The sequence below is a fragment of the Penicillium cosmopolitanum genome (genome assembly GCF_028827165.1).
Source record: "Penicillium cosmopolitanum strain IBT 29677 chromosome Unknown utg000009l:1.0-9042332.0:1.0-9050551.0, whole genome shotgun sequence".
NCBI lineage: Eukaryota > Fungi > Ascomycota > Eurotiomycetes > Eurotiales > Aspergillaceae > Penicillium > Penicillium cosmopolitanum.
Genome location: NW_026622679.1, coordinates 6,779,989 through 6,805,561, shown reverse-complemented (window position 1 = coordinate 6,805,561; position 25,573 = coordinate 6,779,989). Strand labels below are relative to the sequence as shown.

The 25,573-nt window shown below is 49.0% G+C and overlaps 6 protein-coding genes across 6 annotated transcripts; 5 read left to right on the top strand and 1 right to left on the bottom strand.

Moving 5' to 3' along the window:
- Positions 1–3,002: 3,002 nt before the first annotated feature.
- N7509_010625 (U2 snRNP complex subunit HSH155) lies at positions 3,003–6,725 on the bottom strand (the record flags this gene model as incomplete). Its single annotated transcript, XM_056635262.1, has 1 exon — positions 3,003–6,725. The coding sequence occupies one exon, from the start codon at positions 6,723–6,725 to the stop codon at positions 3,003–3,005; it is 3,723 nt and encodes a 1,240-aa protein (XP_056485882.1).
- Positions 6,726–8,503: 1,778 nt separating this feature from the next.
- On the top strand, positions 8,504–8,905 carry N7509_010624 (uncharacterized protein; the record flags this gene model as incomplete). The annotated part of the gene is made up of 2 exons (XM_056635261.1): positions 8,504–8,740; positions 8,798–8,905. 2 exons carry the CDS (start codon positions 8,504–8,506, stop codon positions 8,903–8,905), a joined length of 345 nt encoding a protein of 114 aa, XP_056485881.1.
- A 1,737-nt stretch (positions 8,906–10,642) lies between these two features.
- On the top strand, positions 10,643–11,884 carry N7509_010623 (ankyrin repeat domain-containing protein; the record flags this gene model as incomplete). Its single annotated transcript, XM_056635260.1, has 1 exon — positions 10,643–11,884. The coding sequence occupies one exon, from the start codon at positions 10,643–10,645 to the stop codon at positions 11,882–11,884; it is 1,242 nt and encodes a 413-aa protein (XP_056485880.1).
- A 1,612-nt stretch (positions 11,885–13,496) lies between these two features.
- N7509_010622 (uncharacterized protein) lies at positions 13,497–16,452 on the top strand (the record flags this gene model as incomplete). Its single annotated transcript, XM_056635259.1, has 13 exons — positions 13,497–13,671; positions 13,734–13,790; positions 13,845–13,921; positions 13,970–14,128; positions 14,184–14,314; positions 14,364–14,646; positions 14,698–14,873; positions 14,929–15,535; positions 15,584–15,656; positions 15,707–15,888; positions 15,946–16,063; positions 16,115–16,201; positions 16,259–16,452. 13 exons carry the CDS (start codon positions 13,497–13,499, stop codon positions 16,450–16,452), a joined length of 2,319 nt encoding a protein of 772 aa, XP_056485879.1.
- A 1,029-nt stretch (positions 16,453–17,481) lies between these two features.
- On the top strand, positions 17,482–18,330 carry N7509_010621 (SAP domain-containing protein; the record flags this gene model as incomplete). Its single annotated transcript, XM_056635258.1, has 1 exon — positions 17,482–18,330. One exon carries the CDS (start codon positions 17,482–17,484, stop codon positions 18,328–18,330), a length of 849 nt encoding a protein of 282 aa, XP_056485878.1.
- A 2,515-nt stretch (positions 18,331–20,845) lies between these two features.
- Positions 20,846–25,475, top strand: N7509_010620 (uncharacterized protein; the record flags this gene model as incomplete). The annotated part of the gene is made up of 2 exons (XM_056635257.1): positions 20,846–22,318; positions 22,356–25,475. The coding sequence occupies 2 exons, from the start codon at positions 20,846–20,848 to the stop codon at positions 25,473–25,475; spliced, it is 4,593 nt and encodes a 1,530-aa protein (XP_056485877.1).
- Between the last annotated feature and the right edge of the window lie 98 nt (positions 25,476–25,573).

The window sequence follows — 25,573 nt, the reverse complement described above, 5'->3', positions numbered from 1 at the left end:
GGTGTGGTACGCGGCCTCGCAGAACCTGCCGCACGCGACCCTCCCAACTCCACATGCATAGCTTTAAATTCTACAGTACGTGTATAACCTTGACGGCAAAAAAAAAATCTGCGATCACGAATCACTGAGAAAATGATATCCACGGACATCCAAAAAAGCACTGGCACCCACTGAAGTGGACCCTGAGCGCTCATACCCTGCATATGCCACCGACGCCTCCACGATCTTAAGATGGAGACTGCCATCGGTGGGGGGCATTTGGTGGTGTTGAACCTTTATTTGGGAGTCATGGTCTCCATTATGCAACTAGTACTCCGTACGCCCAGCCAAAGGCTGGCACTTCCCAGAAGGAATAGGAATGGGAGAGGAGGCGCTCCCAGCCGCCGTACTAACAGAGCAAAGTGAAGTATCAAATGGAGAAAAGAAAAATAGTCAAAAAAAATAATTAAAAAAGCAATTAGACAAAAGCCATCTCCCTAAAATCAAAATACAGAGAAAAACTCTAAATCTGGATTTGCGCCCTCCCGGCAGCCCAAGGCCCTTCCCAAGGACTCCAAAACGGCAACCCGTAGACCCTGAAAATCCACCCGGCACACCATTTAAAGACCCAGAGAAAAAGAAAAAAGAAAAAAGAAAAAAAAAGAAAAACCCATCAAATCAAAAAAATTCGCATCATGGATCTAGCTACAACCGGATAAAATGGCGGGAACGCGTTACACACAGTCAACGCCCCCAATGGCCCCTCCCACCCCCTTATCGCAGGGTCTGTGTGTATAGTTGGTAGAAAATTGAAGATGGGAATTGCGGTAGCGAAGAGTGTGCAGACTCCATCTTCATTCCCCGGCGCGCGGGCCTGGCGTGATTGGAGATTCCATTGAGCATTGAAATCAGGGGGAGGCTGTGTAGATGTACCGAGTACTCCGTAAACGGAGTAGATACGAAGTACTCGTACAGTATACAAAATATTGATTGATTGAATTTTTCCTCTATTGTATGTACTCGTAGTACTACTTAGTGCAGACTCGTATCTATTCTCTGCTCCGAATTGAGAACGAGAACGAGACAATCCAACCCGTCTTGCCCTTATTTTCGACCTTTTTTTGAGCTTAGTTCACATTAACTTGGAGTTAGCAGTGATCGCTGCCCTTTTTGCTCGGAATAAAGTGAGACAATTGCACATCTCTGTCGGGCACCCCGCCCAAGAGTATATCTAAATTCCTTATTATGGAGTACATACCACGGAACCCGATAGTACCACATCTCTGGAGGATTAGGATTCTGTATAGAAGAGAATAGAGTATCGAGTACGGAGCAGAAAATAGAATAAATGACATAAATCAAATCCAACCTGGGTAAATCAGTACTACCACCCTACCAGACCCTAAAAGGGAAAAAAGGGTCCCTGACTGGACCTGTACCACGAATATCGCGCAACCCCCTTCTCCCCTTCCCCACAGCCAAGCAGCAGGCCTGACGTCCTCATGGAGAGCTTACGCGGCCACAACCTGTGCCAAGGCCTTCTCACGGCAAGCTTAGGCATTTGGCGCGTCTTGGCAATCTCGATGGGTTTAGCGTTGACTTCCAAGCTGTTGGGTGGTTGGCGGCTGTTCGCCCTGCTTGCCTCAAGGGATCCCCTGGGAGGTTTCTAAATTTTCGGACCTGTACGAGTAGCTGTTGTTGTCCATAATACTCTCCTCTCAACGGAGCTCGAGTAACTCGTATCTCTCTATCTTACGTGTTGGGTGATTTTAAAGATTTTCTACCCATTTTTATTCTATTTTAGCTCTGTGGCAAATTGTCGAATTATTCAGAGAAGAGAAAGATGGGGGTGAAGTAATCCCCCCTCCCCCCATCCCAGTCCAAAATCTTTTCTCTCAGCTTTTAGCTGAATTGTCAATCAAACTAGTTCAAGCCCATCGTCTCCATCGGGCTCCGTAAACTACGCCGCGCCGTCAGATAGTCTATGTAAATAGTGACATACTGGCGCCAGGATCTGTTTAATCCAGGGTCCTCGCTAGTTCACCACTCCGTCGGCGTCGCTGCAGAAACCCTACCCCGGACTCCTGTCGCCCGGAGAGGGAGAAGATAGTCGGGATTGACATGATTGTCCGTGTCAAGAGCGATCGCTGCTCGGAAACGTGAACCACCCCCCCTGTCACCGCTGAATCTTTCCAGGGATCGTTGGTGATCAACTCTATACAGTTCAAGGCTCATCTTATCTTGGCTTTGGCTTGGATTCATAGTTAAAGATATTCCACATCGCGCCCGTGGCGTATGGCGTAGACCGCGCGATCAGTGCGATCGGTCCTGTTCGATTTAGATTGTCTTGCAATATATATTTTTTGTTAGTGCGAAGCCACCCCAGAATCGGCCCCCAGCGGAGGACACTATATCTCACGCATCGTCGTGTGCACAACGCCTCATACAATTACTATTAGTACTAGCTAGGTACCTAGGTACTATAAATCAATTTGCTTATTATCGACACTGACGTACTCGTACTGAGACAACTTTCCTCCGACTTATACTAAATCATAAGTGAGGGATTAATTAATTTTTATCACAATTTCTGGAAAAAGCCTCTGTCGTGCGCGTCGGTCCATAATAATTCTGAGCTGTTGCCACCGCTGGCCCCATCGACTGCGACCGCGAAACGCCGCAGCCTAAGTAAATCTGACAGGAGCCACGCCACTTAGTAAAATAGTCTACCACCGGTCGCAAATGATACAGACTACTGCTTTGACTACTACTAGCACGGTTCCTGATGGTCTTGGTCATATTTGATCCGACATATTCCTAAATGACTTTTGCAGTTTGATATACAGTCAACCCACGCCGAACGTCCGATCGTGCCTGCATGAAGAAGAATGAACGAGGAAACAAGGAAATAAAAATGAAATAGTAAGACACCGGCTATCAAAGCAAAGCAAAAGATCCCAGACGTAGTTATGCATGAGAGAAAACAATAGCAGAAGAACCCAGTCAAATTACAGCACCATCCCTTAGATGATGATAGACAACTCTGGTCGATCCAAGCCATCCGCCTCCAGACCTGGGTAGTAGGGCACCATCGCGTCCGCACCTTGCACGTAGGCATCGTTGTAAAGTCGCCAGTAGGGCGTGCGGACCTTTCGAGCCGGGTGGAACAATCCAGCCCAGACGTAGTTCATCACTGTGCCAGTACCGACGGCCATGCGGATCGCATCGATGGCCTCAATGATCCGGTCAATGACGTGGGGACTGGTTTCGAAGATGTTGGGGAACACGAGGTTGAGAAGATGGAGCATGGCATCTTCGCAGCCCAGGCCGACAACGCCCAGGGCAATGTGCTTGACCACACTAGCAGCGGTCTGCCGGTGAACCTGGTCACGGTCGATAAGAGCATCCTCCAATAGAGGAGTGACGGCGTAGACATAGTCCTTGGCCATCTCACCGATGTACTCGAACAAGAAGGACATCGCCTTGAGAACACCGTTCTGCACGTTCAACTCAGGGACTCGGTACTCGTTCATCAGGGCAGGGAGCACTGTGAAGGGAGCACAAGTCTCAGCCACGATACCGATGGCGACGGCTGTACAGACACGAGATTGACGCTCTTGGACTCGCAAGTTGTTCAGCAAGGTAGCCAGGACATCCTGGGGACCGATAGCCTTGGCAATGAAACCGAATGTGTTGTTGGCAGCACGACGAATGCCCTTCTTGTGAGCCTTGAGCATATCCAGCAGCTCGAAACAGATACGCATCCATTCACGAGCATTGACGGACTCAGGACCACGGTCGGCAATACGACCGACCAGGTCGATGGTGTTTTCTTGTACCTTCTCGTGTCGGTTGCGGAGAATGGGAGTAAGTCGAGGGAGAAGATCGCGAATTGGTGGTTGCATCTGGTTGATACCGACCACTGTGACAATGGAACGCAGGGCACCCAGGATAGAGCCAAGGACCTCGGGGTACTCCTCACCCAAATATTCGTAAAGCACAATACCAAGCTTGCCCATAAGAGCATCCTCACCGCACTGCTTCATAACCATAGCAATGCGTGAGATGAGGTCTGCGGCCTGTTGTCGGACAGTGGCAGACTTGTTGTTCAACCGCCACAGAATGGTAGAGACAATCTGGGGAGGGTAGGGCTTGCATCGTGTGCTGAGGGCGTTCACCACGGTGCCAAACCCGTTGAGAATGACAAGGTCCTCGATGCTTTGCTCCTGGAAGGCATAGAGCACACCATCGATGAGTCGCTCTTCCAGTCGCTCTGAGATATCCGCAGCTCCCAGTGACGCAATTAGCTTTTCCACCGTCTCCACGGTCATCTTTCGGTATGGCTCGCTTTCATCTTTCAGGTTGTTGACAACACGCTCGAGAATCTCACCAACCCCAACCTTCTGTCCAAGGTCAACAGTGGTATCCACCACCTGGCGGTAGTTTCGTCGATCAAGGGCCATGCGACGGACCCAAAAGCTCTTGAAAAAGTCGGTTAAGACGTGCTCCTTGAGGTAGCTGGCAGTCACACCGTCCGTGCTGGAACATTGTGACACCACCTTCAAAACAACCTTCTTCATTTCTTCATCAGGAGACGAAAACTCACGAAGGAGAATCTCCATGATTTGACTGGTGTAGTAGTTGGCATACTCCTCGTCCATGAGAGGAATGATATAACCGACAGCCTTCAAAAAGGCAGCGAGACCCTTGCCACGCTGTTTACGGGCACCAGTCCATAGGGGGTTGAGGATCTCATCGAAGCTTTCGATACCGTAAGGGTTAGCGGCCTCGGCCAAAGCAGCCACAGCTAGAGCAGTGACGGTTCGGACCTTTGCTTGCTCGTCGCTGAGGTTATCGGAAATACAGTCGACAAGACCCTTGAGGTGAGGAAGAATGGCGCAGCCCATCAAGATGGGGATTTGTTGGACAATCTTGACACCAGTGTGCCTAGCCTGCCAGGACTTTTTACTGCGGCAGACGGCACGGAGGAAAGGGAGGAGAGCTGGGATACCCAGGGCGGAGGCGACGACTGCGAATGCTCGCGCGGTGGTGTTTCGAACATACTCGTCGACGTGATCAATATCAGGTCGCATAGTACTGATCATAGTGGCAAGACCGGCGGCCTTGGCCAAGTTGGAGATAATTTCTCGACCCTCAACACGAGCATAGTAATCTTGGTCGATGAGGAGGGGTTCAATAACGACCAAAATCTTATGGACGTAGGGACGGACCAAGTCGTCCAGCTTGTAAAGCACTCGGTCAATAACCTTGACCAGCAAGTGGCGTTCTTGATCCTCCAATGATTTCTCCATAAGCAGAGGAAGAATTTGGTTGAATAGAGCGCCGGCTCCAAAGTTTCGCGCATTGTCTGTGATTTGTCGCAATGCCGTCTTTCGCATGGGTGGTGTGCCGTTCTTGACTTTCAGTAACAACCGCATGATCTTTCGCTCTTTCATCTCTTCAACTGACATGGAGCTCTCGTCTCCAGCCTCCATAAGCTTACCAAAGTAAGCCATATCCTCCGGCTTGAAGAATTGAAGATCGCCAACTCCGGGAATGTCGGTTGGAAGTTCCTTACCCATCGAGCGAACGCTCTCGGGCTCCTGCATCATAAAACCTCCAAGACCGGCCGCGCCGGCAACAGGCGCTGGAGTCGCCATCATCTTGCGCGCTTGTGTCCGGATTGGCGCATAACCTGGTGGCGGGTCCAAGATTTTATAGCCTTCTGAGGGGAGCATTATATCAAGCTCCTCGTCGGTCCAATCAGCACCTCGGCCGGACAAATCAGTTCCAAAGCCGGCTGGAGTAGCGGCACCACCACCTTGAGACGGATGCATTGGGGTAGCAAGTCCCTGGTTCCCGACCGGAGTAGCAGAAGTGAGGGACGGTGCTTGATCCCAGCGTGAACGTCGCTTGGAACCTTCGTCTGGCGCACCCGGGGCGGGTGTTTGATCCCATCGCGACCGCTTGGTTTTCGCTTCGGCAGGCTCTTCGGGGGCCTTGGTAGCATCTGTGGACTCCGATGAAACGTCCCAGCGCTTCTTTCGCTTGCGTCCGGCGGCGGCTGAGCCATCATCCTCGTTCTCCTTGTTGTCTTCCACGGCCTTGAGAGTGGGCTGGTGCTCGGGAACTTCTTCACCACGCTCTCGCTTCTCTTGAATCAGCTTTTGAACACGTTCCTCCTCTTTTTGAAGCTCACGCTCAGCCATAATCTCTCGGTACGTCTGCCCTTGTCCCTCCACGTTTGAGTCTCCGGAAAAGGCATCGGCGCGAGTCGGTGTCAGAGCACCGCGATTGAATCGGCGCTTCTGGTAATCGGTTTCGCGATCCGCGATTCTCGCCGCTTTCTCACGGCCTGTCAAGATATCTTCCTCCTCGACTCCGTTGCCACGGGCCATCTCATCGATTTGGTTTCTGGTAGCGGTGTATTGGCCAACCAAGTTGTGGCCGCCGTTCGCATCCTCCATTTCTTCATCGCCACCGTCCACTGCAATCGAAGTATCGTAGCCTGAGAATCGATCTGCCCCTTCCCGTTCGTAAAGAGTTGTGTCGAAGGATTCGGTAAGGGAGGCCTTAGTCGAGTTGTCAGTGCGCTGAGCAGAGGGATCAAAAGTCTTCGAGCCATTCTTGCCAGCAGCGGCGGCATTACGCTCCGCCTGGAGCCGCCGGACAGCTTCAATATCGGCTATCAGAGTCATCAGCAATGGGTCAGTGAGGGGAGTCACAGGATGCGCACCGTCGGACATGGTGATGTCGAGTCAAGGATCAGATATGATGGATGAGTTTATGATCGCGCAAAATGCGTAACAGCAGCTACATCCGGATCGGGCACCGTTAGAACGGCAGCATTGATGATAATGGAGCTGTGTCGTTTGATGGCCTGCCGCGACGTGCATTTTCACCCGTGACGGTCGCGCTAGTGGAACTCACGTGATGCGATGATCAGCTATCAATTTCTGCCTCAGGCCACATGGCAACCAAACATATTGTCCATCTATGTCATGCATGAAGACTTCAATTGTGTCAATCTTTCTACATAGGTATTGGTCTGGGGGTGAAAATGGAGAGCCACAAATTTTTACAGAAATTTTCTGTTTAGGAACCGGGAAATTGACCTCGGAGGATGCCTCACACCAAACTCACCGTGGCGCTGGGTGGGCGCTTAGGGTCTATTTATGTCACACACTTGCCGTTTCAGTAGAACAACCCTCAATACAACTATTTTAAACACTATCTAGATAGAGAGTCAATTTATGTATTTATATATTAAGTTTTGCTGTGGTGTTGATATTTGCGCCTTGGGGCAATGTGCCTTGGTCCTCGGGTTGTTGGTATCTCAAGACGAAGTAATCTTGTTCGATACAGAATTTATTAGTGCTACGGGGTCATGCTGTTTGTAAATAGAATTTCGATGAAACTACTTGCTCAACGAAGTCTCAGATCTGTCGGCCCCATGATAGTCAAGATGAAATATGATTTGAGCACAGAGGTCACACCAACGCTTCCCAGGCGGCTGGTAGGACACTGCCTTTGGAATGTAACATTCTCTAGGCTATATTAGATAGTAACATCTATGTATACCTTTTATTGGTCACTGAAATGGAGCTAAAATTACTTTCTGGACCTTCATAGATCGGATTCTTAGTCATCAAGCTTTTAGTTCACCTTTGCGAGAGTGGCTAACAAAGAGACCAGTTTTAGTATAGGCGACCCGATGTTGGCCCCAGTTTGTAAGCCTTGAAGACTTTTGTTGTTGGGCTGATTAGACATAGCCGCCTTTTCTGGCGTGGTAGATCTCAAAAGAAACAGGACCACCTTGCACAGCATCTAAAGTTGGAGCATGTTGGACTGGAGTAAGCCTTGTCAACTTCCTGCCTAGTATCCGAGCCAAAGAAACGGTACATGCTCTTCAACTTTCTTTGTGCTGGGGTTCCTCCTCCTAGGCGCTTCCGCTTATTTAAATAAACCCTGTCTCCTCTTGTTTCTGATTTCCCAAATTCCATCTCTAGCCCTCTATCATCTTTGTCATCTTTCCATTCTTGACTGAGGCTCGATTCCCGAAGAAACACGGATATTATTCTCCATATAATCATTACCATAATGTTGCGAATCACCTTGACGCCGCTTATACTCCTGACTACATGTCTATTAGGAGTATCTGCCCTTCCCGGCCCCTTGCGACTGGCCTCTACCTTCTCCCGCATCACCACCGAGCTTGATAATATCAGCTTGGGAAATTGCTCTCTCAATAATGTGACACTCCCAATCAGTTATACCAAGACCAAGCTCCCAGAGCCGTCACCTCATTTGCATCTCAAGTACATTGCCCTGGGGCGTGGTACTCAAAATTATTCATGTTCATCCACCGAGAGCTCACATTCCTCAAAAAAGTCTGCCACACCGGTAGCGGTCGGAGCGGTGGCTCTTCTTTTTTGATGCTTCTTGTATAGCATCACAGTCAGTGACGTTGCTCCACGAGCTCCCTGCAGTTATTTCTCAAACTCCGCTGGGGTCCTTTGCCCTCATGGCCGAGGCCTTGACCCTAACTACAAACTCGAGCAACCTGATCATCGGTGAACATTATTTCAATGCCGCAGGAGATCCCTTCTTTGATTTGAGCATGAGTGGGTCAGATGCTTGGATGGCGTGCAAGAAGGATGCGTCTGTGAGCGCACCAACAAGAGTTTCTCGTATATCTGGAAAAGACGAGAGCGATGTTCCATGGTTAAAGCTTGATTGCAAGGATTGCAAGGGCGTCAAGGTAAGCAAAGTAGTCGAGTAGGTTTACAAATCCGTACCATGCTAACACAATATCTAGGAAGTCTATCGAGTAATGACCATCGGCGGAGTTGCTCCAACAACATGCGTGGTGCAGAATGATACCGTACTCGTTGAATATGCCGCAGAATATTGGTTCTACGGATGAAATGTAAATTAAAGTTCATGAATTTGAAAATTATCACCGCCCATAGCAGATTACCTGCAAAACCCACCTAGGCACTTCATCGAAAGCTATTCGAATTGCACGCTGCCAAAGGTTCTATCTTTTATCCTCCACTTGTTCGAATGCGTACTTGGGAGCTAGGGCACGGCCCAGTATTCATTTGCGGCGTCCGCTTTGAAGAAGACCTTCCAGCGGGACTTGGTGATCATATTAGAAATCTTCCAATTGCGTGCCAGATTGTGTATCTAAGACTGAGTCTGTTGGTTCCCTTGCCTGTGCATCTGCTGCATATTGGCTATACACCCCTGAATTGTTTATCTCGAGGCAAGCGAGAAAACATGAGGATTTTTAGGCCAAACGTTTCTCTGACGCTCCTGCGGGTAGAAGAAGATGAGTTCAGAGGGTTGCGATCATGAGTGTTAATCTCGTCGCGTAGCGGCCCCTTCAAAGGACCCTTAACGGGAGGGTATTGGAAAATCATGCTGCTTTGTCAATGATCAATGGTTGGTTTCGACTCTGAAGGTTGCGGACGAAGATCAAAATCGCGATCCAGCTCCCCTTGGTCTGAAAATTGGTGCATCCGGGGTGGCCACTAACTTAGACTGAGCTTGTGCACGAAGTCTATCCTGGAAGATGAGACGCCCAGGCCATAAGAAGTGATTCATTTGAATGTAAATATTATATTATTTGAGTCTGTGAGTGTTGTCAGCTAATGAATTTTCCCTGAATTAGGGGCAGCAGAGAGGTATACCGTAAGATCACCCTAGCTTTAGAGTTGAGACCCAGCACTTGAGGTTGGACTGGCTAAGGTCCAAAGATTGGAGTTTGTGTTGCAGTTGAGAGATAACTTGAAAAGCTATCTTGACCAGTATTTGCCGCAGATGGCAAGGTCAAAGCGAGGAACTAGCCGTTTGTGAGATCGGAGAGGCATAAGTGCTAGAAGTGAGTGACAATAATGGTGGTGTTGGTGGAGGAGGAGGGCGAAGTGAAGGAACCAGGGTGTCGCGATGTGCAAGCGAATGGCGAAACAGCCTAGAAGGGTAACAGTGTGAGGTGCGAGAGGTGTAAATGAAAATAAAAAGAAGAACAAGAAGAAGAAGCAAGGAGGAGGGAAGAGTCTGGATGGGAGGAGAGGTGCAGTAGGTAGACTGAGCGGGAGTGGAAAGAGCTATCTGATCGGAGAGCGGGTATAGAGTAAATACTAGAATTCCCTGTAAATGTTAACCACATATCTATTACAGTAGTTCCCGAAACTGGTGTCACCATCTATACTCTTTGATTATTTCTCGAACTCTACCTGCCAAGACATACTAGTCTATATTGGGAGTGTCTCCAGAGCACCCCTGTCAGTGGACTTGTATGGGTTCTTACGCGTAGTAACCAGAACATATGGCGTGGTGTATTCACTCGTAACACTAATACATACATCTGACACCTTGATACCCCACTTGAAAATCATTGTCCCTTGGTACGGGGAGATTATAGCAGTCAATCCCAAGTAGTCAAATCAGAATAGCACCCAATCTAGCCCCTACAAAGCACGAGCATTTCTACGATATGATTCACAGTGGAGAACTATCTGTATTCTAGTGCTCGGTATGATATAACGTAAGCAGGCTAACAAATTTACTTATATAGTTTAGTGTCCTGAGGTCAGACGTTGATGTTCGCTAGAGCGAAAAAATATTCGTACTGTATCATAGGCCTTCGCCAAAAGAAATGCCCAACCTGGAGAACCTACCAGCGGAAATTCTGCTAGCGATCGCAAATGAATTAAAGGATACTCGAGACATCAACTCACTGGTTCGGGCAAGTCGTTATTTGTGCAACAATCTGACTGTATCCCTGTATCGAACTGATGCCTGGCTCCATGATATGAGCGCACTCAGGTGGGCGTCAAACAATGTTTCCATTCAAACAGCCTCACTATCAATCAATAATAGCTCTCTCTGCAAAACCAGAAGGAAGAATTTTGGAAAGGCTCTCGCAAAGGCGGCCAGGAATGGACATGCTACGTTGGTGTCTTTGATTTTGACACAAAGAGAGGTCAATCTGAACATTATCGACAATGATTCAAGCGATGAAGATATTTCAAGCGACAAAAATGAAAGAATGACCCCTCTTCAATTAGCAGCAAGTGCAGGACATGTGGACGTCGTCAAAGCTCTGCTGGAAGATGATCGAATGAATCTGGAATTCCTCGTCCTGGAGGCTCGAGAAGCTAGCTCTGAGTGCAGACTGATCGCGACATCCTGCCTCTTCCTAGCTGCGAGAAATGGCCATGCTACAGTGGTCGATATACTGCTAGATGTTCCTGGGATACGACCGAACGCGCACGACCGATTTGATCGCACCCCTTTGATCAACGCGGTTGTTTCAGAGTCACTCGAAACTGTCAGGAGCTTTTTCAATCGCCCTAGCCTCGAGATTGACTTCAATATCCAGGGCAGTCCTGGTCCCCTTCGCTCTGTATGGCGAAAGCAAAGAAACCCTCTATTACTCGCCTCTGCGCTCAAATCCCCGCATATTGCAAACCTGCTCCTCGGTGTACCTGGAATTGAAGTAGACCACTACAATGAACGGAATGAAACTGCTTTGTACTTTGCAGCTTCCCAGGGAACGAGTGAAATCGTCAGGTCTTTACTCGAGCACGGAGCGCATCCGGATCCAAGGGATTTAGAAGATGAGACTCCGCTTTGGCACGCGGCCAAAAGGGGAGATCTTGCGATGGTGAAGATGCTGCTGGAGGCAGGCGCAGATCCAAACCATACGTGTCAGAGGGGATGCCACCCGTTGGGTGCAGCCGAAACATTCGGTCATACCGAAGTAAAGCAGGCCTTGCTTGAAAGTGCTCGGATTGATTTGGGTTCTCTGAAGCCGGTTCCGGAAAGATGGCACAAAGGTCGGAGGATGTATCGGGCCCTCGCACCCAACCGCCCAGATTCTCCATTTCACACCTGAGCTTTGGTAATTATGTGCCAAGTCTCTACTGTGCGCCCAGTTTTCTGCCTCCACTGCATCCTGTTTGATAGATACTCAGCCAATTTCGGTTTTGTCCACAACTCTAGTAAAATTAGGACGGCATAGGTTCAATCAAGGAAACTCATGAATGTCTTGGAATTATCAAATTTCCATGCCGGCAGATCTCGGCACTGCCTATTGTATTGTACAAAAGCTTCTCACTGAGCAAGTAAGAGAAAACGAGATTTGAAATTTGTGCGATCTCGTTGTATTTTTCAGGTTGACTCGGGCACGTAGGTTTTTGCCCAATTATTTCCGGTGACAGGGGAGGGGCTCTGTGTAGGTGATAGTTACCCCTTTTGCTAAAGCTCCCTGTTCGACGAGTTCATGCGATCCCAAGGATACTCGAGTTGTCGGATTTGGGCTGGGGCAGTTGATGGTGGAGCTTGTACAGCATCCTCTTGGCCGCTGTCATTTCCAGTAGCAAGGCGCAGATCCACGTGACCGTATAGTCGTCATGTGAAATCTCATTGTTGCTGTCATCGGCGATCAGAGTTACAAAGTCAAAAGCTATTGAATAAGCATGCTTAAACTAGCTCGATGCATAGGAGTCTTTCGAAGTGCCGAGATTGAAGTGGAGGGGTAGACACATAATTCACAGAGACTCACTATCGGCCTCCACGGAATTCAACTGAATTCTCACAATAAGTCATGTCATGTAGCTACTGTATGATCTGTAAGCAAGGTACTGTAATTCACTGTTCGTGCTATCTGGTTCTGAATCTAGGCAAAGTCTTTTTGAGCTAAGAGATAAGCCCATAAAGCGGCGTTATCACGCCAACGATAAAATTTAATGTAGGCGATCTAGCATACTAGTAGTGCCGAAACTACTCCGAAGATTCACCTGTTGCAATAGTAGTTAGTACCTATTTGGCATGGGAAATTCGCCCGGAGAAGAAAACATTGTATAAAATTGGCGATCTTAGCTTATTTGAGAAATTGATTCAACTCTCTGACCCAATCAAAATCTATATAATGTTGCTTTTAAGCATAAGAACTTTAATCTCAGCCCTGAACCCCCCCCCCCCCGTAAATCCATAGGATCACATAATACCTGGTCAGGCAGGCGTGATCAAGTTAGATTGAGTTTGGAGAATAATCCACCTTGTCTCAATCTATTACACATAGAACCTGGGTACTGGGAACAGTTTCAGGCCATCTATTGCACCAAAAGTTCACCCTTGGTATTGGGACGATTGAAACTCGGATTCTGTGTTAAGTTTAAAAAGAACCAGAAATGCCATATTCTTGGAGCCATAAGAATAAAGTCATCGAATATTCGATGGGTTAATACTTGGAAATATGCCAATATCGGGGCTAGAGACTTCAAAGGGTTAGTGAGTAGAGTAGTGGACTAAACTCGGCGTAAGCTACCGGAGATGGCCTGTTGCGATTTTTGGTGCATATATCGTGACCATCGCATACGGGGCTGCAAGGAGCCATAAGAAGTATAAGTAGGTGTCCTTGTTATGGGAGGAATAATATCCGGGAACTTTTTTGTACTGAATCTCTGCATCGAGTCGATAGCTCATCTGAAATCAGTTCAAAGAAGATGGAACCGCGGAACGACTCCAATAAAATTCCAGATCAGTCGGAAAGGCCGACCGCAGATCTCGAAGCAGAAACCTCTAAACAAGATCCAGGCGACAAGCTATATCGATCAGAGCTAACAGAGATTACACCCGTCGAAGCGTTGAAGTGGAATGTTGAAGGAGACGAGTCACCCTGTATGTTGATGCGACACATGGTGGATCCAAAAATGGGGTTCAAGCTCACATCCTTCACATAGTTCCCGAGGTCGCTGCTTGTGTGTCGAATAAAGATGATCCTACCATAGCATGCAATAGTGAGTTGCTAGGAAGAACTTTTGCGATATAACCTAGCCTGATAATTATCACAGCCGTCCGAGCCTGGATACTGATGACAATATTTGTCATCCTATTTTCAGGAGTCAATCAATTTTTTGGCTTACGATATGTCGGTATTTCTGATCGTCAAAAATAGACATCTGTTGACTGGATTTAGCCTTCCCTCACGATCGGTTATGTTGTCGCTCAAATTCTGGTCTTCCCTATTGGTAGGGCCTGGGAAAAGCTTCCTAGATGGAGAGTACCCTTGGGAAGACTTTCATTTGATATCAACCCTGGGAAGTTCACCATCAAAGAGCACGCTTTCATAGTGATCGTAAGTTAGGTCGCAGGAGGGACCAGAAGAGAAAAATATCTAACGGGAAAATTAGTGCGTTAACATAAGCGCCTCCACTGCTTATGCGCAAGGTGCATTGGTCGCAATAATCAGCCCTGTATACTGGAATCGTGATCTTGGGGCCGGCTTCTCATTTTTGTATCTCTTAACAACACAGATGATAGGGTAAGATTTTTCGAGAAAAAGACCTCGATAAACTACTAAACATCTCTAGATTTGGTTTGACAGGCCTCTCCCGTCGATGGATTGTGTATCCTGCTGCGCTGATATGGCCTACTTCTCTCTCTTCGACGGTACTTTTCCGGGCACTCCATGAACCCGAAAGCCGCAAGCCAGCAAATGGCTGGACTATCACTCGCTACCGCTTTTTCTCATACGTGACGGCAATGGCATTCGTGGCATTCTGGTTTCCAGATTACATTTGGACAAGCCTCAGTACGTTTGCTTTTATGACGTGGATTTTCCCTAACAACCAAAAGGTCAATACGATTTTCGGGGTAAGTAAAATTTATCTCTTATAATACCGAGAGATGTAACTAACTTTCCAGATGAACTCCGGCTTGGGTCTGATACCAATTAGCTTTGATTGGACGCAGATCAATTACGCAGGATTCCCGCTCACGACCCCATTTTACATTACGTGTAATGCATTTGCAGTCGTCGTGTTGTTCTATTTATTTTTGTCGCCTATTCTGTATTATTCGAATGTTTGGTACAGCGCATAGTAAGTCTCACTTCTACTAGGTTCTGTGGTGATAGCTCTTATGCTAATGGACCAGTCTTCCACTGTTATCCTCCAGCACTTTCGACAACACGGGCGGTTCATACAATATATCCCGTGTGGTTGGGGAAAATTTGGAATTCCTCGAGAGCAACTACAAGGATTATTCTCCTATGTATATCTCGATGTCTTATTCTCTCACGTACGGATTATCCTTTGCCGCAGTGACGGCGATCGTGGTGCACACCTACCTATACAATGGCTCCGAGATTTGGGCTAGACTCAAAAATGTCCGACACGGAGGTGAAGATGTCCACCGGCGACTGATGAATGCTTATGATGAGGTTCCTGAATGGTGGTATGGTCTTCTCACTCTGGTGGTGTTTGGACTGGGTATTTTGACTATAAGGAACTGGGAGACTGAGCTGCCAGTCTGGGGGTTCATCGTGGTTTGCTTTGGCTTAGCTGCCCTGCTGATAGTACCCGAAGGGCTTCTTCAAGGCACGACCAACCAAAGAGTCTTTCTTAACATAATAACGGAGATGATCGCAGGGTATGCCTGGCCCGGAAAGCCAATAGCTAATCTGATGGTCAAGTGCTATGGTTATAATGCCGTCAAACATGGCATGGACTTTGCGCAGGACTTGAAGCTAGGTCAATATATGGTATGTGCTGGGAAACCTTGAGTTGAATAATACCGCTGACAGTTCCAGAAAATTCCTCCTCGCGTTCTATTTTTCGGCCAGATCTATGCTAGTATCCTAGCAACGGCAACCCAGACAGGAGGTAAATTTCTCGTTGTGCAGATGCAAAACTTATTCCGCTAACAAATGAAGTTCTACGATGGATGCTTGGAAATATCAAAGACCTCTGTGAATCGACAAACAAAGAACGCTTCACATGCAATGGTGCCAAGGTGATGTACCAGGCTTCAGTAATCTGGGGCACGATTGGACCGCAGCGAATGTTCCAATCTGGCCAAGTATACAACAAACTTGTGTACTTTTTTATCATCGGGGTAAGCTTTCAAATCTATTGAGGTAGTATATCTCGTCTTTTTAACAACTCTATTAAGCCTGTTGTCACTGGAATGGTCTATCTCCTCTACCGTCGCTATCCCAATAGCTGGATTCGTTACATCAATGTCCCAATTTTCTTCAATGCGGCGGGTAACATTCCACCGGCAAATACTAGTAAGTCCGAAGATTGTATTGCATGTTGTCCAATAATGGCTAATTTAATAGCCCAATATTCTCTGTGGTTCATCGTTGGTTTTGTTTTCAACTATCTCATCCGCAAGCGCGCGTTCGACTGGTGGAGACGTTACAACTGTAAGTCTATGAATCAATCCGCCCTAATGGCAAAGCTCTAACTGTTCTCGTTTTTAGACCTATTGCAAGCAGCTATGGATACTGGAACGGCCATTGCGACAATCATAATCTTTTTCGCTCTGGGATACCATGCTGTCAAATTCGATTGGTGGGGAAATACAGTTGGGTCCAACACGTACGATGCTAACTCCGTTCCATGGCTGAAAGTTACCAAGGGGGGATTCTTTGGCAAAGGGCCTGGTGAATTTTGATCTTTGATCATATAGCAGCATCTGGTTATTCGATTTTGACCCAGAACTCTAGATGCAAATATTAAATAGTAGCCAAAATATGCAGAAGTTTGTTTCGACCTGAAAAAGTTTCTTTTTTTTTCGAAAACTTGCAGCAATATCCACTAAGAAACCAGAAGAACAAGCAAATTTTAACCTACCAATAGCTCCATGGCATTCGTGGCGCAGTCGGATATTCACGGTGTGGCGCAGTCCGTGCACATGCTCCACCGGTGGACTTCAGAATGTTCAGCGGACAGCTGTCAATTATGACTCAAAGGACAAGGATGATGCAGAGTTTTTCGAGGGCTCAAGCTCCAACTTTCGACCTTGATCCGAGCATTGTCTGACAGGCGCTTGGATGGCGGCTCGGAGGATTTGATAGCTGTCAGTAACGCTTAGCACTGGCCATCATCTTACCCAGGGTTGCTGATCCTAACCAGCAGTGACAAGTTGCAAAGTATACTCGCCCAGTCGGAGTCACCGAATGTTACATGGGACTACAAATTATAGGCAAAGTTTGTAACCGTGTATTGCGTGTCGGACTTGGCCAGCAGAGGTTCTTTGCCACTTGCAACATGGCCATCTCTCTGTTGGATGAGGGGTCCACGTATGGTGTGCTGAGGAATAATGTCTCTTGACCGGAGTGCACAATGCACAATGCACAGTTGAGACTGCCGAGTTGTTGTATGTTGATGTTGTATGTTGTAGTGTTATTGTATACTTCGTACCATGGTTCAAACATAGAACTGTGGCTGGCGATCACGTGGCAAGGCAGCCGCGACCGCAAAGGCGGTTCGTCGCGTCGTCATTGGCAATTGCTACATCATTCACTCCTTCAATTGCATCCATTTCATATCCATCCATCACAGAGGGCATGCAGAGTAATAGTGACATTTAACCTACTATTCTCCTCTATCTCAACCTGCCATTCCCCGCTATAACCCGGCTTCACCCCCCGACACCTACCCTCTCCATACCGCACGTCGCAATCCGAAGCCACCTCTCAATATGGCTACCGACTACGGCAAGAAGACCAACGCTGACTTGGTCGAGATTCTCAAGTCGCGCTCGCTTGCGCACACTGGAAAGAAGGCGGATCTGGTCGCGCGCCTCCAAGAGGATGATGCAAAGAACGCCGCTGCTCCCGCGGAGACAAAGGCCGACACCGCCGCCGAAGATGTGATCGACTGGGACGACGATGTTCCCGCCGAAGCTGCCAACGCATCGACCGAAGCTGGTGCGACTGCCATTGCTGCTGGCGGCAAGGGTGCTGTTGCCAACCCCGTCGCCGTCCCGAACCAAAAACTTGATGTTGATCCCGCCGCGACAGACGACTTGAAGGTGGAATCGACAGGTGTTACCGATGCTGCCCAGCCTGAGGCTGCTGTCGAAGAGGCGGAGAAGAAGCCTGCGGTGGATTATACTCGAGGTCTTCCGGCCACGGAGTTGGAGGAGGAACTGAAGAAGCGCAAGGCGCGCGCTGAGAAGTTCGGCATCGTCGAGGACCACGATACAGCTGTCAAGGAGGCCGAAAAGCAGCTGTCCCGGGCGAAGCGCTTCGGTACTGGAGCCGAGGCGGAGGGTGGTTCCACTATGGGTGTCCACGGCCTTGACCAGGCTCTTCCCAACGAAAAGTCCCGCAAGAGGGGTCCCAGGGACCAAGGGGGCCGTGGAGGCAAGCGACGGGATATGGGTCGAAACCGCAACCGCAACGGTCGTGGGGATGGACGTGGAGATGGAGTACAAAAGCGGGCTGGAGGTGGCAATGCTGCCTCGGGCCGGCCTAAATCGAACTTCAGTGAGAAGGATAATGCAGCAATGGAGGCTCGCAAGAAGCGATTTGCACAGGCGGCTTGAGTTTGGTGGAGTGTGAACCTCAAGGAAGTTGCTTTACATATCGGATTTACTTATTTACGGGCGTTTGTAATATGTTAACAAGGAATCGAACTGAATTTAATTTGGATTCAAAAACTTATTTTCAGTTTTGGAAGAAGGCATTTGAACAATGCATATTGTAGATGTTTACTCCAGTAGAGGCGTATTATGTGCTGACCAAAGTAGACTGCATTTTCCTTCGAGGTTCCAATTGTCATCAACCTTGGAACGCTCTCCCTCTCTCTCTTTCACCACTTCCTTTCCCTGAAGGGTCCCACTTCCCCAATCCGTGCGAAGAAGCGTGGAGAGGCTTTTCTCTCTGTCTACTTTCGAAACCCCACCAGCTGAAATGTGCATTAGCCTCTTGTTCCTGCAGCGTGGGCGCTGGCCAGTGTGGCTTCAGAACGGGGCTGGCCCCTCCAGATCGGCACAATACAACGGGATCGACGAACCCACCTGTCGAAATGAAAGCCTTCAAACGTGATACTCTGGACCTCGCCGGCATCGGCTTGGGGTTTACTTTGTGCTTCGTCGCACGGTCTCGAGACGGGATGAGCAAACAGTGCGGAACGAGATGGTCCACTTCCCCGCCGCCAATGAGGCCGATGGGATGGATGTGATATGGCCAGGGCTCGTCTTTAGCGCCATCTCCACCGAGAAGAGACCAGACCATGAATTCTGGGCTCTTGTTCGCTCCCACTGTTATTTTTAGGGCGGTAAGACGTGCAATGAGCATCGAGGACGCCATGTTGCTACGAAGTGGAGTCGCCGTAGCCCCGGGGTTGAACCACCAAGAAGAGTCAACGCCATCTACGACATCTCACTGGCGGACGAGACTTGACCTATCCAACAGAGCCAACACCACCAATAGCATCAACAGTGCTTGCTCAATTTTGGGGTCGGAGAATTGGGGCCCTGGTCTCATCCTATCCTGGTTCACGGGACGGGCCTTGCTCTGAACCAGACTCTGGATAACGGTTTTAACTTGGTCACAAGTGGATTCGGTCTTGAAATTTCGAGTTTCGGCTTTGAAAGGGAATTCTCAACATACAGTGCCTGGGAGGATAGTTGATAGCCCGAAAGCACTAGCTCATCGCCTGCCAATGTACCATGTACCCCCATGCCTAGTATGTACAGCTGCATCTGCTACTGCACCTGTGCCCCCTTGGATAATTCTCCGAGTTCTGGGGAAACAGTCGCGAGCTGGCCACCGTACTGGGTACTACCAAGCGAAATCTTTCCACACGAAATGAGCCAAAGAAAGAAAGCAACGTGCGCAAAGTCAGGCTTTTTGGGCGGATCGACGGTGCAGTCCGATCGGGTTCGGCGTCTCCGATCGATGCGTTGGCAACGAGACGACGCAGACGCGGTGAGCCTCCCGTTGGCTCTTCTATTCAACTATCAGCGGTATCTGTCTACGCACTTTGGAAGTAGTCAGCTGAGATTGTTGGACTCGCTGAACTCGCCGAGCTCGTTCGTGGGATATCGCCAGGTCGTTCAGACGTGGGCCGATGCGCTATTCCTTCCACCACGGCGCCACTGGCCCTTGAAACAGTACGACGGTTCGTGATAGGAGTAGCGAATTAACTTTGTCTGGTCTTTTTTCGGGGCCTCTGCTTCAAACGTGCACGATCCGGGCCCCTCGCAGGCCCCAGACCCTGGCGTCCGCGCATCGGTCCTCATCACAAATGTAGTCACAAATCTACGCCCAATGACGGTTCAGTTGGCCGGCTTCTCCTGGCCAGTACCGGGTCCGCCGTCGACTTGATCCGAAGATGCCACTCGCTGCTTTCTATATGGCGTACCCAGAGGCTTTCTCGCTAACCCCCACATTGCAAGAGGGGGGAAATCTAGTCAGCACATAAAGTCCGCCTCGCGGTGTAGTTGTCTGATCACGTCTTGAATTTTTCTTTCCTCTTCGGCCACGACTATAATCCACGGCGGTCAAAACTTGATTTCCTTTCTGGGGGTTTTTATTTTAGGCCCCTATGGATCTCCCACCTCTGACGTGGCCGAGGCTGGAAATCCCTGAGTGCCACATTGCTCCAAACTGTGGCGAAGCAGCTGCAGCTCCGCTGGCGCCGATCAGCCCAATGTCGGTGAATTTCCATCTTTTATCTACTTGACGTCTGCAAGTTTCTTGTTACTTTCGTCATTCATAATTTTTACTATTAATTCTAATTACCTTTTTGCTCTATAGTTGGCGTCACGTTCGCTTTGAGATACCCTGGGTCCGCACAACTCTATCTATTAATCAATTCTCGCTGGCAAGTGGTTTAAAGCCCTACCTGTGGAGATTGATGTGGTAGAAGATTGTACGCTCTTTTGCCATCTACCTCTGAATATTTTCTCCATACTTATTCAAACTCTGGCGCTTAGTGAATTTCCCTTGCCACATTGCTTACGCCCGTGATGATTACGATTTCGATGCACATGTCCTCATTAGCAGACATATTGTCTCAAAATTGGAGTCTCCAACTTCTGTCAACGTCGCACCATGTCGTCGTACAATAATGGCGACCGTCGCATGCCGTCGAATAATCAATATGCTCAGCCTGCAGACATATCACATCGAGGTACCACCACCTCTAGAATGACATACGCTCCTCAAATCCCTCGATCTCAAATAGCACGACCTCTCAAATTCACACCTCGAAGTAATAGGGCATCGTCTGTATCTGCGGCAGAAGGAATTGGCCAAGTGCCAGCTTTATCAACGTCAACGCTACAGCCAGCAACCCGTACCAAGCGCCTGTCGATGCTCCCACGCCCTAGTACTGGTGAACCACAATCATCAACGTCCCCTGCATCATCGATATCGCCTCAGTTCTCAACACAATCGATACCCTCGTCTATATCTACACCCGATATCACCAGTCCATCTGCATTTGTACCTACATACCAAGCCTCCCCTCCAAAACGACCTCGCAACGTGCTTCGGAGAAAAGCACCAACAATAGGAAAACATGTTGAGCAGCAGTCCCAAAAGCTGAGCCTACTCATACCCCAAACTTTTCGCTCTGTGGAAATGAAAGACGCCAAACCTCAAACGTTTTCTATCTCGCAATCAATTGAGCCACACAAACCTGCACAAACCTCAGCCAATGAAAGAGATCATTATGTGATGGATACACCAACAACACATGGCCCGGTCGAATTGGCAAGTCTTCGTACAGCAGTCCCCAATGAGCCCCTACTACCCTCAACAACTCCCCTCATTCCCTCTGCGAGTACTCCTTCGACCCGATATTCGGAATCTCCTGGCATGTGGAGTCGCGGCTCGACGCCAACCTCGCTGTCCTCATACTCTCCAGGCATTGTGCATTCGACCAAAGTTGGCCGTTTGAGACAGCCAAGCACATCACAAACCAGATTGCCTGTATTTTCGCCTCCAGCCACAACAACAAGTCCACAGAGTGCAACAGTTGAGCACGCAGACCTGAAACCGCAGAGAAAGACGACACCCAAGCTGCCTGCATCATTGACTGCCGGCACAAGACCAGCTATCAATACTCCCAAACAGCTGAGTAGACCCGCTGTTGCTATCTTAAGAGGTCCGCCACATAGCCCGCCTCCAAGGAAATCATCAACGAAGTTCAGCCCATCAAAGGATGTTGAAATTGATGTCGAAAAGGCCAAGAAAGAAGTTGAAGAAGCTGAGCTGGAACTTTTCAATTCCCATCATCCGAGAGCTGTCATTTCGAGTCCAGAGCCAAGTGTGCCAAAGACTCCACCGCGACCTAGTAGAGATGGTATACCGCGTCTAGATCGTGAAACTTCGCCCGTGATAAAAAGCAATCTACCATATCTCAGATCGACGGGTCATACACGTCGCGAATCGGCTGAAAGAATACGGATGCAGGGACAGAAAAGCACCACTCCCATTCCAAATCACTCTGCTGCCACTTCAACAGACTCTTTGCGGTCTAAGGATCTATCACGGATTCCATCACGGGAAGCAGGCTCTCCTGTAATGGCCCGAAAATCACCTCGAACACTCACCAAAGAGCCGCCTAGAGAAAAAATCCGAGACAAGATCAGTGGTTGCTTCTCCCAAACGCTTTGGTATTTTCTCTAAGAAGTCAAAACCAGACCTAGATGATTCATCGATCGACCAAGCTCGTACGGCTCGCAAGGGACCGGCTGCAGGGACTGGCCATGAGGGATATGGGAAATATTCTCAGCGGGGCCGCAAAGCGAGTGCCAGCGGCAGCACTGGCACGAGAACGAGATCAACGAGCACAACAAGGAGCGTTTCTCGTTCAGTAGCCAGCAGTAAAGGAAGTATGTCTAGTCGACCCGACCTTGAGCTGGATGACTTCTTCTCGAGCCGACTTGAACCGGTCGTCATTACCGGCGGAGGTATGGATGGGGGAACTCTTTCAAGGACTCAAAGTGAGCAGAGCATCAGCAGCATGAGCGTGACCTCTTCAAACCTTCCTCATCCGACACCACTTACATCTTCAACTGTGCAATCTATTGAGTCATTGGCTACTTCTACGGGTACTTTCGGGGAAACAAATACGCCCAACGAATCTGTTGCGAGTCTTGGACAGACTAGAAGCAAGAGCCCGGTAAAGAAACTAGCCCTTGTCAATCCCCAGGTTCAGAGGTCACGGATGCCGGTTCCCAAAGACAAAATGAGTATGCTGGCATCCAGTCCCGGTACCACGTCTCTCTCGAGCCATGACACAGCTTTAGCAACAAAACAAGCCCCGAATGTCTCCACCAAGCAGGAGCCTACAAAGCCGGAAGAACAGCTGGTAAAGAAATCAAAATCCTCACGTTGGAACCCATTCCACAGAAGCCGTGGCAACGATGTCAAAGGCTCTTCCCAAACTGTCCCTGTACCTGCGCGAGCTGCCCACGCGGCCCAGCTTCATGCTGCTATCTCTCCTGTTCTAAATACCCGACCCGTTGCCCACTACGCAATTGTTGACGAAGATTCCGACGAGCTTGAACGAATTATCAGCAACATTGAGCATTCACCACCTACGGAAGAAGAAGTCCCCGTCGCGCCAGTGGAAGTTCCTGCTGGTCTGAATATCAAGAAAAGACAGCCATCAATTCTACTCCGCTCTCCGCCCAAGATGCATGGTGAATTCGATAGTGACAAACCTTCTCCGAAGACTGCCATGTTCAATCGCAATATCATGGGTCCTGAACCTGAGGGTAGTCCCGAAGACCGCCGGCCAAGAAGACTTGCCTCAGTGGGCCGCATTCCAAAGGTTGTCTCAAGGCGTGATAGGCAACTGAGACAGGATATGCAGTCATTTTCTCGACCTTTCAGTGTTGCGGAGTCGCTCTCTATCCCGGCCCCGGTAGTGGAAAGTCAAAATGAATATCATCGACTTGATCAATCTTCTCCCAACGTGTCGTCAAGCAAGCCTTTCGACTGGGGATATGGCTACAACCCAGTGTTTAGCGCACCCGAGCAAATAAGCGCCTTGGACTTCCTTGCTGGCCCTTACTCAGCTAGTGAGTTTCTACACTTCTCGCCTCCACACAAAGGCTCTGTTTCATCAAGCAGTTCCGGGGCACTAGCTGCTGTCACTGCTGTTGTTCCCGGTGCAGCCACTGCGCCGACCCAAGATGAGGTGTGGAACGAGTACGATGACCTTATAGATCACTTCTCTCCAGAAGATCCTAAGCCTGATGAGTCTGCCAAACCCGAGGATGAATCTAGATTCCAGAAAGCAACAATGGCAAGCATCGCCCTTCAGGATGGCTTAAAGAACCCTAACTCGCTTCAGCCACCACCTGTGCCAAGAGGCGAGGAGTCGAATAGGGACAGCGGTGATTCGGTTCACCTTCGCCGCTCACGAATTGTCTCTGCTTTGTATTCACCAATGGCCCCTTCAACCCAACCATCCTACAGCGATCTTATTGCTAGCTACGGAGACCGTGAAGAAAGTCTCGGCAGTCCTCGGAATCCCAAATTGGAATTTTCAGACCATGTCCAGCATCAGCAATCATCATTCTTGCACTCCCTGGCGGCGGTTCCTCCAACGAAGCCAAAGCCGGATGGACGCAGAACTGTTTACGAGCCCTCCGAGCGTGACTGGGATGCTGTGACCCGTACCAATATGCGATCTGCCTCCCTAATGACTAGCCGTTGGCTATCATTTGGTCGTGTTCTCTTCAGTCCAGCACACAACCATGTTAAGTCTGGAACTCATGGGAGAATCCTTGTGATTGACGGCCTTGGGAATGATGACTGGTCATTTTACTGCTCCTTGACCTATCCAGATGCAGAAGTATACAGTCTAAGCGGCCGACCAGTTTCCACAGCGATATCTCACCCTGCTGCCTGGCAACCTCCGACAAATCACCACACAGTCTATCATGCCGGGCTACAGAACCCTCTTCCATTTCCGAAGGACTACTTTGCAGTTACAGTTTTACGATTCCCCGCAGCAACATCCGAGGCGGTGCAAAGCAATATGCTTCAAGAGTGCAGGCGAGTTCTTCGTTCCGGTGGCTACCTCGAAATGAGTGTGCTAGACCGAGACATGGTGAATATGGGTGTTCGCACCCGCAAAGCCGTTCGACGATTGAAAGAAATGACATGTCTTGCCAACTCAACAATCAGCCTCAGCCCGGCAAGCGATAGCGTCCAGCGACTAATTGGCACTCAAGGATTTGACAACCTTCGCCGATGCATGGTTCGTATTCCAGTCGCGGGAATGGTTGTTCGATCTTCCGACTCAACGACATCTTCCTCGGGTCGGTCTTTTTCTGCATCAGCCGGTACCCAATCAACCGGATTCTCCTTTCCTAATACTTCTACTTCTGTTTCCACGGCGACAGGAAGCCAGAGCACACGGACAGCATCCAAATCTTCCCCCTCAGATGATAATATCTCTCTGGGAGACCTACTCTCAGACCCTTCTCCTTCTGCTGCGAATGATGAGTCCATTGCCAAGATTGTGGCTCGTGTTGGTCGTTGGTGGTATACCAAATGCTACGAAGACCCGGTTCTCCCCAATACGGGCGACAACGACCCCAGCATGTGGAATGATCGCAAGACGCTCCGCGAGTGTCAAAAGCGAGGCACTGGATTCCGCATGCTCATTGCATATGCACAGAAGCCGAGTGAGGTTAAGCGTCGCACAGCAAGCGTTTAACAGTGCTCCACGCCGACCTACATGATTACATTACGAAGCATGATTTCTATATGATTTGCATGATATATCCAATACCCTTGCGACAGCATTATATTTCC